Source organism: Ahaetulla prasina, chromosome 8 (assembly GCF_028640845.1).
Source record: "Ahaetulla prasina isolate Xishuangbanna chromosome 8, ASM2864084v1, whole genome shotgun sequence".
In the NCBI taxonomy this organism is placed as follows: domain Eukaryota; kingdom Metazoa; phylum Chordata; class Lepidosauria; order Squamata; family Colubridae; genus Ahaetulla; species Ahaetulla prasina.
In genome coordinates this window covers 31,085,881-31,099,794 of record NC_080546.1, presented here as the reverse complement: position 1 = coordinate 31,099,794, position 13,914 = coordinate 31,085,881, and the positions used below count along the sequence as shown (strand labels likewise).

Sequence of the window (13,914 nt, the reverse complement as noted above, 5' to 3'; positions counted from 1 at the left end):
TTCTTAACCATAAAACAAAGATTCTTAATAATATTCCAGCCTCTATTGTAGCAATATTACATTCTCAAATTGCTCATATTATTACTATATTGTCAATAATTTCTCCCTTCCGTAATATAGGAAAAGTTGGTAGGATTTTAAGAAAGATCTTGGATTTTGTAAGTTTTGTCCTATAACTAATCCCATATTTGATCATGCTATTAATTGAGACGCCTGTTTGTTTGTTTGTTTGTTTTTATTATAAGCATTAATCACCAAAATTGCTGATAAAAATTGGCTAGTTGTTACTATATCCTCTTTGTGTTCTCTTATTTTGAAAGAACAAAAACAATATTTTAATGTATTTAATTGCAACGCTTATCATTTTTAATATCTCGAGTAGTCTAAATTCTGTTATTTTGATCTAACCCAAATCATAATACCAATACAATATCTACTCAATCTGAATAAAAATATGAATTGTAGGAAAGAATGGTGATTATACAGTTATGTATAAGGACATTTAATTTGAAAATGCTGTTTTGCAATAAAGATCCGTCATTTGGTTTCATTACACTTTTCCCATTTAACATTCATTGTTCTATTTATGTTTACAGTATGTTTCATCTCAGAGCAAATTAAGCTACAGGATAGTCGATATTTTTGTAAAGAAAACAGCATAAATTTAATCCCTTCCACCATGCTGTGATTTTGAATTAAGGAATTAAATATTCATATATTTAATATATCACCCTAGGTTCTTTAAAATAATGAGATATTTCCCCTCTTGCTCTATTGTTTTAAACTAACATGTCCAAAAATATAAATAAAAATAATACCTCTACATCCCTGCTTCGAGCAACTTCAGCAAAATTTTCTTGTTGTTCTAGTGTTTTATCCACTTTATCATCGGTCATGCAGAAACATCTTAGTCGGGCTTCTATGGGATCATGAGATTTGGCAAACACTACAAATTTGGCCATGTAAGGTACACATATAATTTCTCTATAGACTTGGGAAGCAAATGCTACAGATTCCTGTATCTGTCGACAATCTATCAACCAAAATCTGAAAGTAAACAAACATTAAATTATTGCCAAAAAAATCTAATAGGTGGGGGCCAGGAGACAATAATAAATGTGATGAAACTTCTAAAACACTAGGAAATAGCACTGATTTCAAATATGTAAAAGACAAATTCAAATATTTACTGTATTATATATTATATTATATATTATATATTTATATTATAATTCAGATTTGACAGTAGTTGAACTGTCCCCTGGACTTTGATGTGAGGGTTGGATCAGGACTGAAATGTATCTGAATGTATTGCTAGTTTAGTCAGGATTATAGAATGTCTTCATTGACATTTGTACCTTAATTTAAACCAAAGTCTGAACAAGCTTCCCCCCAATATCTTCATTTTTTCCAATTCTATCACTTACAATTGTTTATTTCTTATTTATTAAATTGATATGCAATCCATCTTGCTACCCAAACCACTGTTTTGTTCTCCTCTTTCTGAATTCTTCATTACTGTTCTAATCACCAGACTTTAAAAGAAAGACAAGAAAATCCCTATCAGAGTGCTCAATTTTTGAAATCAGAGCCATATGCCTTAGAATAGGGGTGTCAAACTCAATTTCATTGACGGCCACATTAGGACTATTTTTGACCTTGAGGGGGTGGAGTGGGCGTGGCCAGGGTGGGCATGGCCAGCTTGATGTCACTCGTGTCGGGGGCACTTATGGTGGTCTGAGCGCTCTGCCAGAGAAAACGGGCTCCCGAGCTCCGTTTTCCGCTGTTATGTCCTCCTGCAATCCTCTGCCAGCAAAACCGGAGCATCAGGCCTGGAAACCATACTAGGCCTTAGGTTTCCAGACGCTGCCACATTTTTCCCCTGAGGGGAAGAAGGGGGGTTGAGGGGTATGGTAACATTCTTCAAGCGGTCAAGGTCGGATTGTGTTCACATCTGCAGAAGGAGGGCACAAAGAGGTTTCGAATAAAGTGGAAGGACGTTGGACCATGTGACCAGCAAAGGGGTTAGGGGGGTGGGACTTTTGGGGTTTGTATAACTGGGAAAAAATCCGGAAGTTCAGTTTTGGAATTTCACTCATCGTGTGCCAGTTTCCTTATGCTAGTAAAGAACTCTGAAAGACAATGGCTTCTGAGTTTTTTTAGAGAGGAGGTTTTCTGGAACTGACAGACTGCCATGTGTTCTGAGCTCCGTTTTTGCTGGCAGAGGCACTGCGGGCCAATTCTTTGCTGTTTCCAGCATACGTCATATGGGTCAGATCCAGCCTCCAGGCCTTGAGTTTGATACCTCTGACTTAACAAGTTTCTAACACCTTCAGCCTATGGAATCCTAAGGGAAGAGTTGTTTAGAATGTTATCATAGGAGCAGCTATCAGAGAACAGTAAGCTTACTTGCACTGTTAGAATTAGATTTATTTATTTAGTATAGCATTCAATGTTAATTGTAATTTGATTTATTTCAGGATTAGATCAAAATTAAGAATCCTATTATAAATAGCAGTAAGTGACTTATGGACAAGATGCATATGCATAATACACTGCAGGGGTGAAATCCAGCAGGTTCTGACAGGTTCTGGAGAACTGGTAGTGGCAATTTTGAGCAGTTCAGAGAACCAGTAGCGGAAATTTTTAGTAGTTCGGAGAACCGGCAAATACCAGCTCTGGCTGGCCCCAGAGTGGAGTGGGAATGGAGATTTTGCAATATCCTTCCCCCAGGAGTGGGGAGGGGAGGGGAATTTTGCAGTATCTTTCCCCTGGAGTGGGGTGGGAATGGAGATTTTGCAGTATTCTTCCCCTGCCATGCCCACCAAGCCATGCCCACTAAGCCACACCATGCCCACCAAACCACGCCCACAGAACTGGTAGTTAAAAAAATTGGATTTCACCACTGCTACACTGCCAGACTAAGGTTATGGTTCTGAAATGCTTTTTACAGTTTTATTATTAGGTACTGTACCTGGCAGATACGTTTGTGGTGAAGGAAACACATTCATTTACGTATGTTAATGGTGTTGTTCCTGTTATGTCTTCCCACTGAGCAGGTGTTGTTCCACCTGAAACAAATAGGGATAAACAGTAAGCATGCCTGCAAAATTTTAAAAATGAATGCATAAAATTACTTTTAGTTAAATTCCCAATCATGCAAAGTCTGACCTAAGAGTATTCCTAAGATTTTCCATCATTAAAATTAATTCTGAGATTTGCCAATATGACAATTAAATGACTAGTATAGAAGTCCCCATTCTTTTGGGCATGGGGACCAGTTCCATGGAAAATAATTTTTTAACAGACCAGAAGCGTGGTTCGCGTGCTACCTAGATCCCACACATGTGCAGATGAACCTTCACTCACTTGCACAGCCCAGTTCCTAACAGGCTACGGCCTAATATCAGTTTGTGCCCAGGGACTGGGGACTCCTGGTTTGGAAGACTACCATATACATTATTCAAGTCATAGGAGCAATTTGTATCTCCATTCATATACAATTATAAAGTCTGTGATCTTCAGAATCCAGAATTTATTTTAGGATACAAAATGAAAAAATAGTAAATTCTTTACATCAAGGGTGTCAAACTTGCGGCCCACGGGACTGATGCGTCACGTGCTGGATCTGCCCCCACCCGGTTTAGCGAAGCAAAAAAATGTCCAGATACGTCATATGATGCTGCGAGTTTGACATGCTGGCTTTACATTAATACTGTGCTAAAATGTGCACTGCAAATTCAATTTCTCTTGCTTGGAAAAATAGCTTCGGTTTTGTTTAGATGCTGTAGAGTTTGTTTTGTTTTATTTTGGTGATAGTTTTGAGGTTATTTTTGAATTATGGCTTGTACAGACTGCGACTGTTGTTTCTGTTATTTATTATTTGTATTGTTTCAAAGCTACCTTTCTCACCCACACTACCTAATTGGAAAACCCCTGATGAGACAATTTCCTCATTATTATTTCTCTGAGATTTAATTCAGGCATGAGAAGTTAAGGAGATTGTACCATAGCTTGCTGGCTAGATGATTGTAGAACAAACAGAAAATATTTATCTTCTCTTTGTTACTAAGCAAAAACCAACAGCAACTTTATTTTCCCAATATTCTCTTCTCCTTTGAAAGACAAAAACTTTCTTTTTTGTTTAAATGAATTAGAATTGATAAAAAAAATGAGGTTGTTGTGTATTTCAGACCTCTATATTCAAAGACTTTGATGTACAAGAAGAAAGGTAATGATTATATTTTAGAATAATTTTCACAATGAGGTGATGCAGATATAACACATGACTTCCTAAAATTGTCATTGAGAAATCTCAGAACAACAGAAATTTCCATATAATAAATACCACTGCCAAAATATACAATGTGTGCTGCTTGTCAATTCTTCAAAAAACAAAAAAAACAATGCTGGACAAAGAAGCCTCTTGACCTGATCCAACAGGGACATTCTTCTAGCAGAACATAATAACAGAGTTGGAAGGGACCTGGGAGGTCTTCTAGACCAGGGGTCACCAACCCTTCGGACCTCAGGGACTACTAAATTAATAATTAATAATCTTTGATCTCACCCCCGCCTGTCTTTACAAACATGGAGGAGATTCTAACACAGGAGGAGGCAATTCCCACGGAGCCATGGACTACTAAAAAAAACCAAACGACGGAAGAGAAAGAAGAGAGGTAAACGATCTGGGATCTTAATCAGGTTAAGAAATCACATTAAAACTCTCTGCCTTCAATTTTCCTAACAAATATACGCTCACTTGCAAATAAGATGGATGAAATACTCCTCTTAAACAAATACTATTCTGATTTTCGCAATTCAGCAGTCCTATGCTTCTCTGAAACCTGGTTAAATGAATCAATTGAAAATAGCAGCCTGAACATTCCAGGGTTTCAGATTGAACGATCAGACAGGATTCCAGAAACATCTGGTAAACAAATAATTCCTCAACACTGTCAGACTATGTACTGAATCTGCACTAGTATTAATCGTCTCATAGTTCCCATCACCAATCTCTTTCCACTTATGACTGTATGACTATAACTTGTTGCTGGCAATCTTTATGATTTATATTGATATATTGACCATCAATTGTGTTGTAAATGTTGTACCTTGATGAACGTATCTTTTCTTTTATGTACAATGAGAGCATATGCACCGAGACAAATTCCTTGTGTCCAATCACACTTGGCCAATAAAAATTCTATTCTATTCTATTCTAATTTTAAATCCTGGGGATCACTAATGTGATTTTTAAAAAAATATAAATAGTATTTAGTACAATATAAAAGATGCAAATAATTTTTCTGCGGACCACCAAAATTTTTTCATGGACCACCTGTGGTCCACGGACCACCAGTTGGTGACCACTGTTCTAGACCAACCCCTGCTCAAGGCTATACCTTTTCAGAAAAATGACTGTCCGATCTCTTCTTAAATCTTATAATTCATCAATATAATTATATTCTGACAATTTACAACTCTGGAAAAATAGGTCTGCCCTTTGTTTAGGCAAATAAATTATTCGGCTTATAAAATAAAACCAATTAAATAGTTGTATTAATGGTATAACTAAATATTGGCTAGTATCTGTAATGCTTAAAAGCTATTTTTTCCCCACAACTCTATTTCACAATAACATTATCAATGATTCTTTCTATTGGACAACTCCTTCTTAAACTATCTATTCTAGTCAACAAGCATATTTTTAGAATAATTTTCACAATGAGGTGATGCAGATATAACACATGACTTCCTAAAATTGTCATTGAGAAATCTCAGAACAACAGAAATTTCCATATAATAAATACCACTGCCAAAATATACAATGTGTGCTGCTTGTCAATTCTTCAAAAAACAAAAAAAACAATGCTGGACAAGAAGCCTCTTGACCTGATCCAACAGGGACATTCTTCTAGCAGAACATAATAACAGAGTTGGAAGGGACCTGGGAGGTCTTCTAGACCAGGGGTCACCAACCCTTCGGACATCAGGGACTACTAAATTAATAATTAATAATCTTTGATCTCACCCCCGCCTGTCTTTACAAACATGGAGGAGATTCTAACACAGGAGGAGGCAATTCCCACGGAGCCATGGACTACTAAAAAAAACCAAACGACGGAAGAGAAAGAAGAGAGGTAAACGATCTGGGATCTTAATCAGGTTAAGAAATCACATTAAAACTCTCTGCCTTCAATTTTCCTAACAAATATACGCTCACTTGCAAATAAGATGGATGAAATACTCCTCTTAAACAAATACTATTCTGATTTTCGCAATTCAGCAGTCCTATGCTTCTCTGAAACCTGGTTAAATGAATCAATTGAAAATAGCAGCCTGAACATTCCAGAGTTTCAGATCAAACGATCAGACCGGATTCCAGAAACATCTGGTAAAAAGAAAGGAGGACGCTTATCCCTATATATTAATAGAAACTGGTGTCAAGATTTTAATATAATTTACAAATTCTGTGACAACAATTTAGAGACTCTAATTATCAATTGCAAACCTTACTATTCGCCTCGTGAATTTTCCTCATTTCTTCTAATTGCTGTTTATGTCCCACCACAAGCCTGTGTAAACAAGGCATTACGAACTCTAGCTGACCAAATCATGGAGGCTGAAGCCAAACACCCTGATTCACTGGCCATTGTTTTGGGAGATCTAAACAAGGCAAACTTAAGGAAAGAGCCATCAATATACTTTCAGCATGTCAATTGTCCCACCAGAGGCAAGAATACTCTAGACCATTGCTATTCAACACTAAAAGATGCTATCGGTCTTTACCACGTGCAGCTGTAGGACACTCTGATCATTGCATGATTCACCTTGTACCTGCTTACAGGCAAAGACTTAAAGCCACAAAACCAATAATTAAATCAGTGAAGACCTGGACGGAGGAATCAAAATTAAAGCTACAGGCATGTTTTGACTGCACTGATTGGAATATTTTAAAGATACCTCTGCAGACCTGGATGAACTCACAGATACTGTAACATCATATGTCAGCTTCTGTGAAGACCTATGTGTACCTACAAGGAACTTGCGAATACACAGTAACAACAAACCTTGGTTTACACCTAAACTTAAGCAGCTTCGACATTCCAAAGAGGAAGCCTACAGAAAAGGTGATAAAATGCTGTACAATCAGGGCAGAAATGCACTAACAAGGGAGATCAAAGCAGCAAAAAGAAGCTACTCTGAAAAGCTAAAGAATCAGTTTTCAGCAAATGAACCAGCAAACATGTGGAAAACTCTTAAAAATATCACCGGCTATGGCAAACCTCCTTCCCAGGCTGAAGATAATCAACAACTGGCAGATGACCTGAATGAGTTTTACTGCAGGTTTGAAAGGAAACTACAGCCACTTATCTCCACAACCCCCACCTCAGACGCACCAACAACAGCCAAGCCTCCTACAACTGACCCCATTTCATTGGGTTCACAACCCCTAGTGATCACAGAAAAGGAAGTGCAGGACCTATTTCACAGACAAAAGCCAGGAAAAGCTCCAGGCCCAGACAAGATAAGTCCTTCTTGCTTAAAAGTCTGTGCTGGTCAATTGGCCCCCATCTTCACTCATATTTTTAATAAATCACTAGAGATGTGCTATGTTCCTTCTTGCTTCAAATGCTCTACCATCATCCCAGTACCGAAGAAGCCCACCATCAAGGAACTGAATGACTACAGACCAGTTGCTTTAACATCTGTAGTCATGAAAACCTTTGAAAGGCTAGTGCTTTCCTACCTGAAAACCATCACGGATCCGCTGTTAGACCCCTTGCAATTTGCATACCGAGCAAATAGATCAACAGATGATGCTGTTAATATGGCTCTGCACTACATCCTACAACATCTTGAGTCTCCAAAGACCTATGCAAGGGTCCTTTTTGTAGACTTTAGTTCAGCATTCAATACCATCATTCCAGACATTCTTCTAACTAAGCTAAACCAGCTACAGGTACGGAACAGACTTGTAAGTGGATCACAAGCTTCCTAACAAACAGGAAGCAGCAGGTGAAGCTAAGCAAGATCACATCAAATACCTGTACAATTAGCACAGGGCCCCCAAGGCTGTGTGCTCTCCCACTTCTCTTCTCTCTGTATACCAATGACTGCATCTCCAATGATCCATCTGTTAAGCTACTGAAGTTCGCAGATGACACAACAGTGATTGGTCTCATTCGAGACAATGACGAATCTGCATATAGGCGAGAGGTGAACGACTAGCCTTGTGGTGCAACCAAAACAATCTGGAACTGAACACACCCAAAACCGTAGAAATGGTGGTAGACTTTAGGAGAAACCCTTCCATACTTCCACCTCTCACAATACTTGACAACACAGTATCAACAGTAGAAACCTTCAAATTTCTAGGTTCTATCATATCGCAAGATCTCAAATGGACAGCTAACATCAAAACATCATTAAAAAGGACAACAAAGAATGTTCTTTCTGCGCCAACTCAGTAAAGCTGCTGATTCAGTTCTACAGAGGAATTATTGAGTCTGTCATTTGCACCTCTATAACTGTCTGGTTCGGTTCTGCAACCCAACAAGAAAAACACAGACTTCAGAGGATAATTAGAACTGCAGAAAAAATAATTGCTACCAACCTGCCTTCCATTGAGGACCTGTATACTGCATGAATCAAGAAGAGGGCCGTGAAAATATTTACAGACCCCTCGCATCCTGGACATAAACTGTTTCAACTCCTACCCTCAAAACGACGCTATAGAACACTGCACACCAGAACAACTAGACACAAGAACAGTTTTTCCCCGAGGGCCATCACTCTGCTAAACAAATAATTCCATCAACAAATAATTCCATCAACTATGTACTGAATCTGCACTACTATTAATCGTCTCATAGTTCCCATCACCAATCTCTTTCCACTTATGACTGTATGACTATAACTTGTTGCTGGCAATCTTTATGATTTATATTGATATATTGACCATCAATTGTGTTGTAAATGTTGTACCTTGATGAACGTATCTTTTCTTTTATGTACACTGAGAGCATATGCACCAAGACAAATTCCTTGTGTGTCCAATCACACTTGGCCAATAAAAATTCTATTCTATTCTATTCTAATTTTAAATCCTGGGGATCACTAATGTGATTTAAAAAAAAATATAAATAGTATTTAGTACAATATAAAAGATGCAAATAATTTTTCTGCGGACCACCAAAAATTTTTCATGGACCACCTGTGGTCCACGGACCACCAGTTGGTGACCACTGTTCTAGACCAACCCCTGCTCAAGGCTATACCTTTTCAGAAAAATGACTGTCCGATCTCTTCTTAAATCTTATAATTCATCAATATAATTATATTCTGACAATTTACAACTCTGGAAAAATAGGTCTGCCCTTTGTTTAGGCAAATAAATTATTCGGCTTATAAAATAAAACCAATTAAATAGTTGTATTAATGGTATAACTAAATATTGGCTAGTATCTGTAATGCTTAAAAGCTATTTTTTCCCCACAACTCTATTTCACAATAACATTATCAATGATTCTTTCTATTGGACAACTCCCTTCTTAAACTATCTATTCTAGTCAACAAGCATATTTTTAGAATAAAATATAGTTAAAATGGCAATTAGTTGATTATTTTAATGAGAGTATTCATTGTTTGGTTAGACAATGTGTATTTTCACTGTATAAACCAATGTTCTTAAACTATGATCTATGGATGTTAATTTACATAATTTTGTAACAGGGCTTTAGTGAAAATTTTAATGACTTAAACCACCAATATTTTATTTCAGCATCATGTATGAAATTGCAGAGATATATGAGTATGGATATATCATTTACCCATCTTAAAAAATAAAAACAGAGGACATATGGATATATCATTGGTTCAGGTTTTCTTAGGCCTCACAGCCGGGAGAACTTGACTTGACCTTTTTCGGTGCTACATGACAGACATGATTTATAGTACCCATAGTTCTGATTTCCCTGAATTGGGTTTCTATTCCGCTAACCTTCCCTGAGTTAGATGCATAGTTTTGCTCTCCCTGAATTAGGCCCCTAACTTTCCCTGAGTTAGTTTTACATTCCTGAGTTGGGTTTCTATTCAGGTAAAATGCATGATTTCCTGAAAAACACGTGGTATTTTGCTAATACGTATACTCTAAACGCTTTCTGATTGGTGATGTTAAGTTTCTATATGCTAATTCCCTCCTTGCTGTAGTTACCCCTCCCTGCTAAAACTGCATAATAAAAGAGACTGTTGCGATCTAAAGGGGATCTTTTACAACAACTTTTTTTCTTCGTGCTCTCTCATGAAGAACTCCTGGTGTGGTGTCTTTTATTTGGCTTCTTTCGTCCTTGCGAGGACCCACTAAATTGTCTCAGCGAGGGCTGAGACCCGTTCCTGCGGGAACCCAGGACAACATTAACAGGGAATCTAGGACAACAAATAAGTGTTGCAGACCAACAGCAACATCTGGGGGCTCGTCCTATCCTGTTGTGTTGTCCAGAGGCGCGATCGTTGTCTAGCGGTGCGTCACCTTCACCCTCATTGCTTACCCGTCCGGGACGCGACACGTGCACACGTAAGTAATGGGCTCCTCGAACTCGAAAGTCTCATCATGGCATAGGAATGAGCTTTACTCTCTGGTGAAGAAGGCTAATTGTTTGCAAAAAGTTAATGGCACCACTGTCTATCCTCTTTCTAAGAAATCTCTTACCTCTTTTCTACCACCCTCGAGCTCCGCCTGGACTTGGCGGGCTATTACTGCTCTTGGCACCCTCTATCCTAATTCTCCTTCTACTGATTCGCTGCTCTGCTCTCTTCTACTCTGGGAATCCCTGCCAAAGTTTCTCCACCTCCGTATGAATCTTCTTCTGTCTCTGTAGCTGCCTCTGCTCCCCTGACACAGCTCTTTCTCCTTCTGCAGCGTCTCCCCCCTCGGAGGATACAGACATAGCTGCAGGCACTCTTCTGCCTTGGTTGCTCTTTCTTCTCTTTCTCTAAGAACTGAACCCCGATATCGGCTTACCCTTTAAACCTCAATCCAGCAGGAGGGGACAGACGAGAACATCAATGTCGGGTGCTTAAAAATTTAAAAAGCTGTTACTTCCTACGGCATTCACTCTCCTTCAGTTCCTCTGCCCGCTCATTCCTTTCCCTCCTCCCTTTCCCCCCACTCTGAACCTTCAAAGCATATTGAGCTAGAAAGCGTATTGTACCAAATGCCTGTTTCTTCCATCCCTGCCTTGAAAACTGCCTCCTTTCCCCTGCCTGCCTCCCTTCCCCCAGAGCACCCCTCCCTTTCCCCCATGGGTGATCAGCAACTGATTTGGTTTAATTGCTTCTATATCTGGAAACAATCTGGAAAAGAATTTGCTCACAGCGACTACATGGGAAACATTGGGAACTTTTTCCATGAAAGTCCAAGAGCCCTGTAAAATTCTGTACATCTGGCACATGATCTTTGAATGCCTCATTTTACTTGCAGGCGTCACTTAGGACTTCTGTAAAAGGATCCACAATCACAGTCATGATTTAAACTGCTGAGTTTTCTCAGACAATGTTCCCCAGGTCTTTAAATGTTGTTTGATGATGTGTGTGCTTGTGTATGTATGTATGTGATCATTTTCAGACCTGCATAAGAATTGTAGAGATAATTGTGATGCTTGATTTGCATGGAATGTGTGTATGTGCAAAACTCATTGAGAAGGTGTGAAATTTCTGTGTTGTTTTTTGGATTTGCAAGAAATGTGTGCATGTGTGAGAAATTGTCTCTGCATGTGTGTGTGTGTGTCTGTGTGTGTATCTGTCTGCATAAATTCCGTATGCAAGCAGCCAGGTACTTTCGGAAAAATAAAAAAATGTATTTTTCCTTTTGCAAGCAAGTGAGTTACTTTTGGACATCTTTTTTTCCTCTTCATATGCATGAGAGTGTCTTTTCAGTGAGTTACTTTTAACTTTTTTCTCTGCCCTCTGGCTTATCTTAACTACTCCCCCCTTCGTTCCTTGCTGTGCCAGGAAAAAGGGTGGGCTACGGGGGGAAAACCATTCACCCCCACTCCATTTTTTTTTCCTCTCTTCTTTCTTGTCTGAGAAGGGAGGGACAATTAGGCTCTCTGGAAGCATTGCTTTTGCAAAGAGCTATGTAAAAACTATGCAGATATATTTTCTTTTTCACCATGAAAACAATTTTGATTTTGATTTTTAATCATGCATACAATTTTGATTTTGATTTTAATTTTTAATTTTTCTTTTCTCTGGAACTTTTTGAGGTTTAACCTGCCTGATTAAACCTATACCTTTATAAATGTTTTCAAAGCACTGAGCTGACTCAAACTGTTTCCTTTAGTTTTGTATTTTTGCAGCTGTTAACATACATAATAAGAGTTGGAGGGGACCCTTGGAGGTCTTCTAGTCCAACCCCCTGCTCAGGCAGGAAACCCTACAGCATTTCAGACACATGGCTATCTTCTTATGTATGGATGCATTTTTTTTAAGCGTAAATCTGTTTTTTGGAAAATGCATTTAGGTTTTCCACACAAACTGACTCACCCTTATTTGCTGTTTGTATTGTTTCTTTTTCTTTTTTAGCAGCACAATATGTGCCCTGTTTTAGGAACTATTTCAGAGATGAGTTAGAAAGTTATAGGATGTGATAAGTTAGAAGGTTACAGAATGTGAAGAGAGAGTTACTAGTGCTGAGAAAGTTTTAGGAAGTTAGAAAAGTAAAGTAAGACAGATGGTGATTTTGCTAGTTTTTGGAAGTTTTTGATAGCATGATTTTGTTAGTGACCAACTTCCACACATGAATAAAAAGGGTGGGAGTTGGGTTTTTATTGATTGATTGTCTTTTTCTCTGTCTTCCACATAGTACCTTTCAACCTCATCTTAGACAGTCTACTCAAATAGTAAAAACTATTTTTCAATCTTACTTGTCCCCTTCTCTTGATTCTAATCTCACTTCTCTTTTCACAACTTTACAGTCTCTCATTTACAAACGTACACATCCCTATTTTGTTATGTAGCAGACGCTGCGGCCTCTGCCTCCTCTTTTGACCCTTTGTCCTGTCCCTCCTTGGGACAGCCACTCCTATTTTCATCAAAACAAAAAGGCGCTCATGAAACAATTTGGCTTCACGGCTGCTGAGGCATCTGATCATACATCAATGCCCTACTTGCAGCCGCCAAGGTAACTCTCTTCCGATGGGGTCAACCCCAGAGGAACAGTAACCTATCAACTATGGCAAATGGATGTAACTCAATATCCATCCTTTATACATATTCAGGTTTCATCATGGCAACCTTGCAAAGGGTGAAACCGCAAAACAAGTTATTAATCATTGTATTCGGACTTTCGTAACGTTGGGATGTCCAAAACTCTAAAACTGACAATGGACCAGCCTATACGAGCTCTGCCTTTGCACAATTTTGCCATCGCTGGTCAATAATCCATAAATTCGGCATTCCTTTCAATAGCCAGGGCCAGGCCATTATAGAGAGCGAATTTGACTCTTAAACAGGCCTTGGACAGACACTTGGGGTCAAAAGGCATCAGCCCCCGACACTCGGCGTTGCAAAATGTATTAAATGTTTGCTTGTATTCATTGAATTTTCTTAATCTAACTGGATCTCCTGCCTCCACTGCTGCCTCGAGACAGTTTTCCGCTCCTCCCTCCCTCTTCTCGTCCTCTGGTATATTATAGGCATCTTCCGGATCCAGCTTGGAAAGGTCCAGCTCAATTGATTACCTGGGGAAAAGGCTACGCTGCAGTTCAATTGCCTGATCGAGTCCTGTGGGTTCCAGCTCGCTGTGTTCGCCCCTGTCATCTCAATCAACCAAAAAAGAAAGATGAAGATCCTTCTGATCCTATCACTGATCTCTCTTGCCTCTTCTGTCTCTAATGCCTCTTCCTCTCT

The 13,914-nt window shown here is 38.8% G+C and overlaps 1 protein-coding gene across 50 annotated transcripts in view; it reads right to left on the bottom strand.

Moving 5' to 3' along the window:
* Nucleotides 1–13,914, bottom strand: part of ANK2 (ankyrin 2) — a 323,704-nt gene that overhangs the window by 42,732 nt on the left and 267,058 nt on the right. For all 50 annotated transcript variants that reach the window (XM_058193726.1, XM_058193679.1, XM_058193688.1 and 47 more), the window contains 2 exons: nt 2,975–3,071; nt 819–1,047 (listed from right to left, as the gene is read on the bottom strand). In XM_058193726.1, coding sequence (XP_058049709.1) covers nt 819–1,047; nt 2,975–3,071 — 326 coding nt within the window. The remainder of the gene's footprint in view (nt 1–818; nt 1,048–2,974; nt 3,072–13,914) is intronic.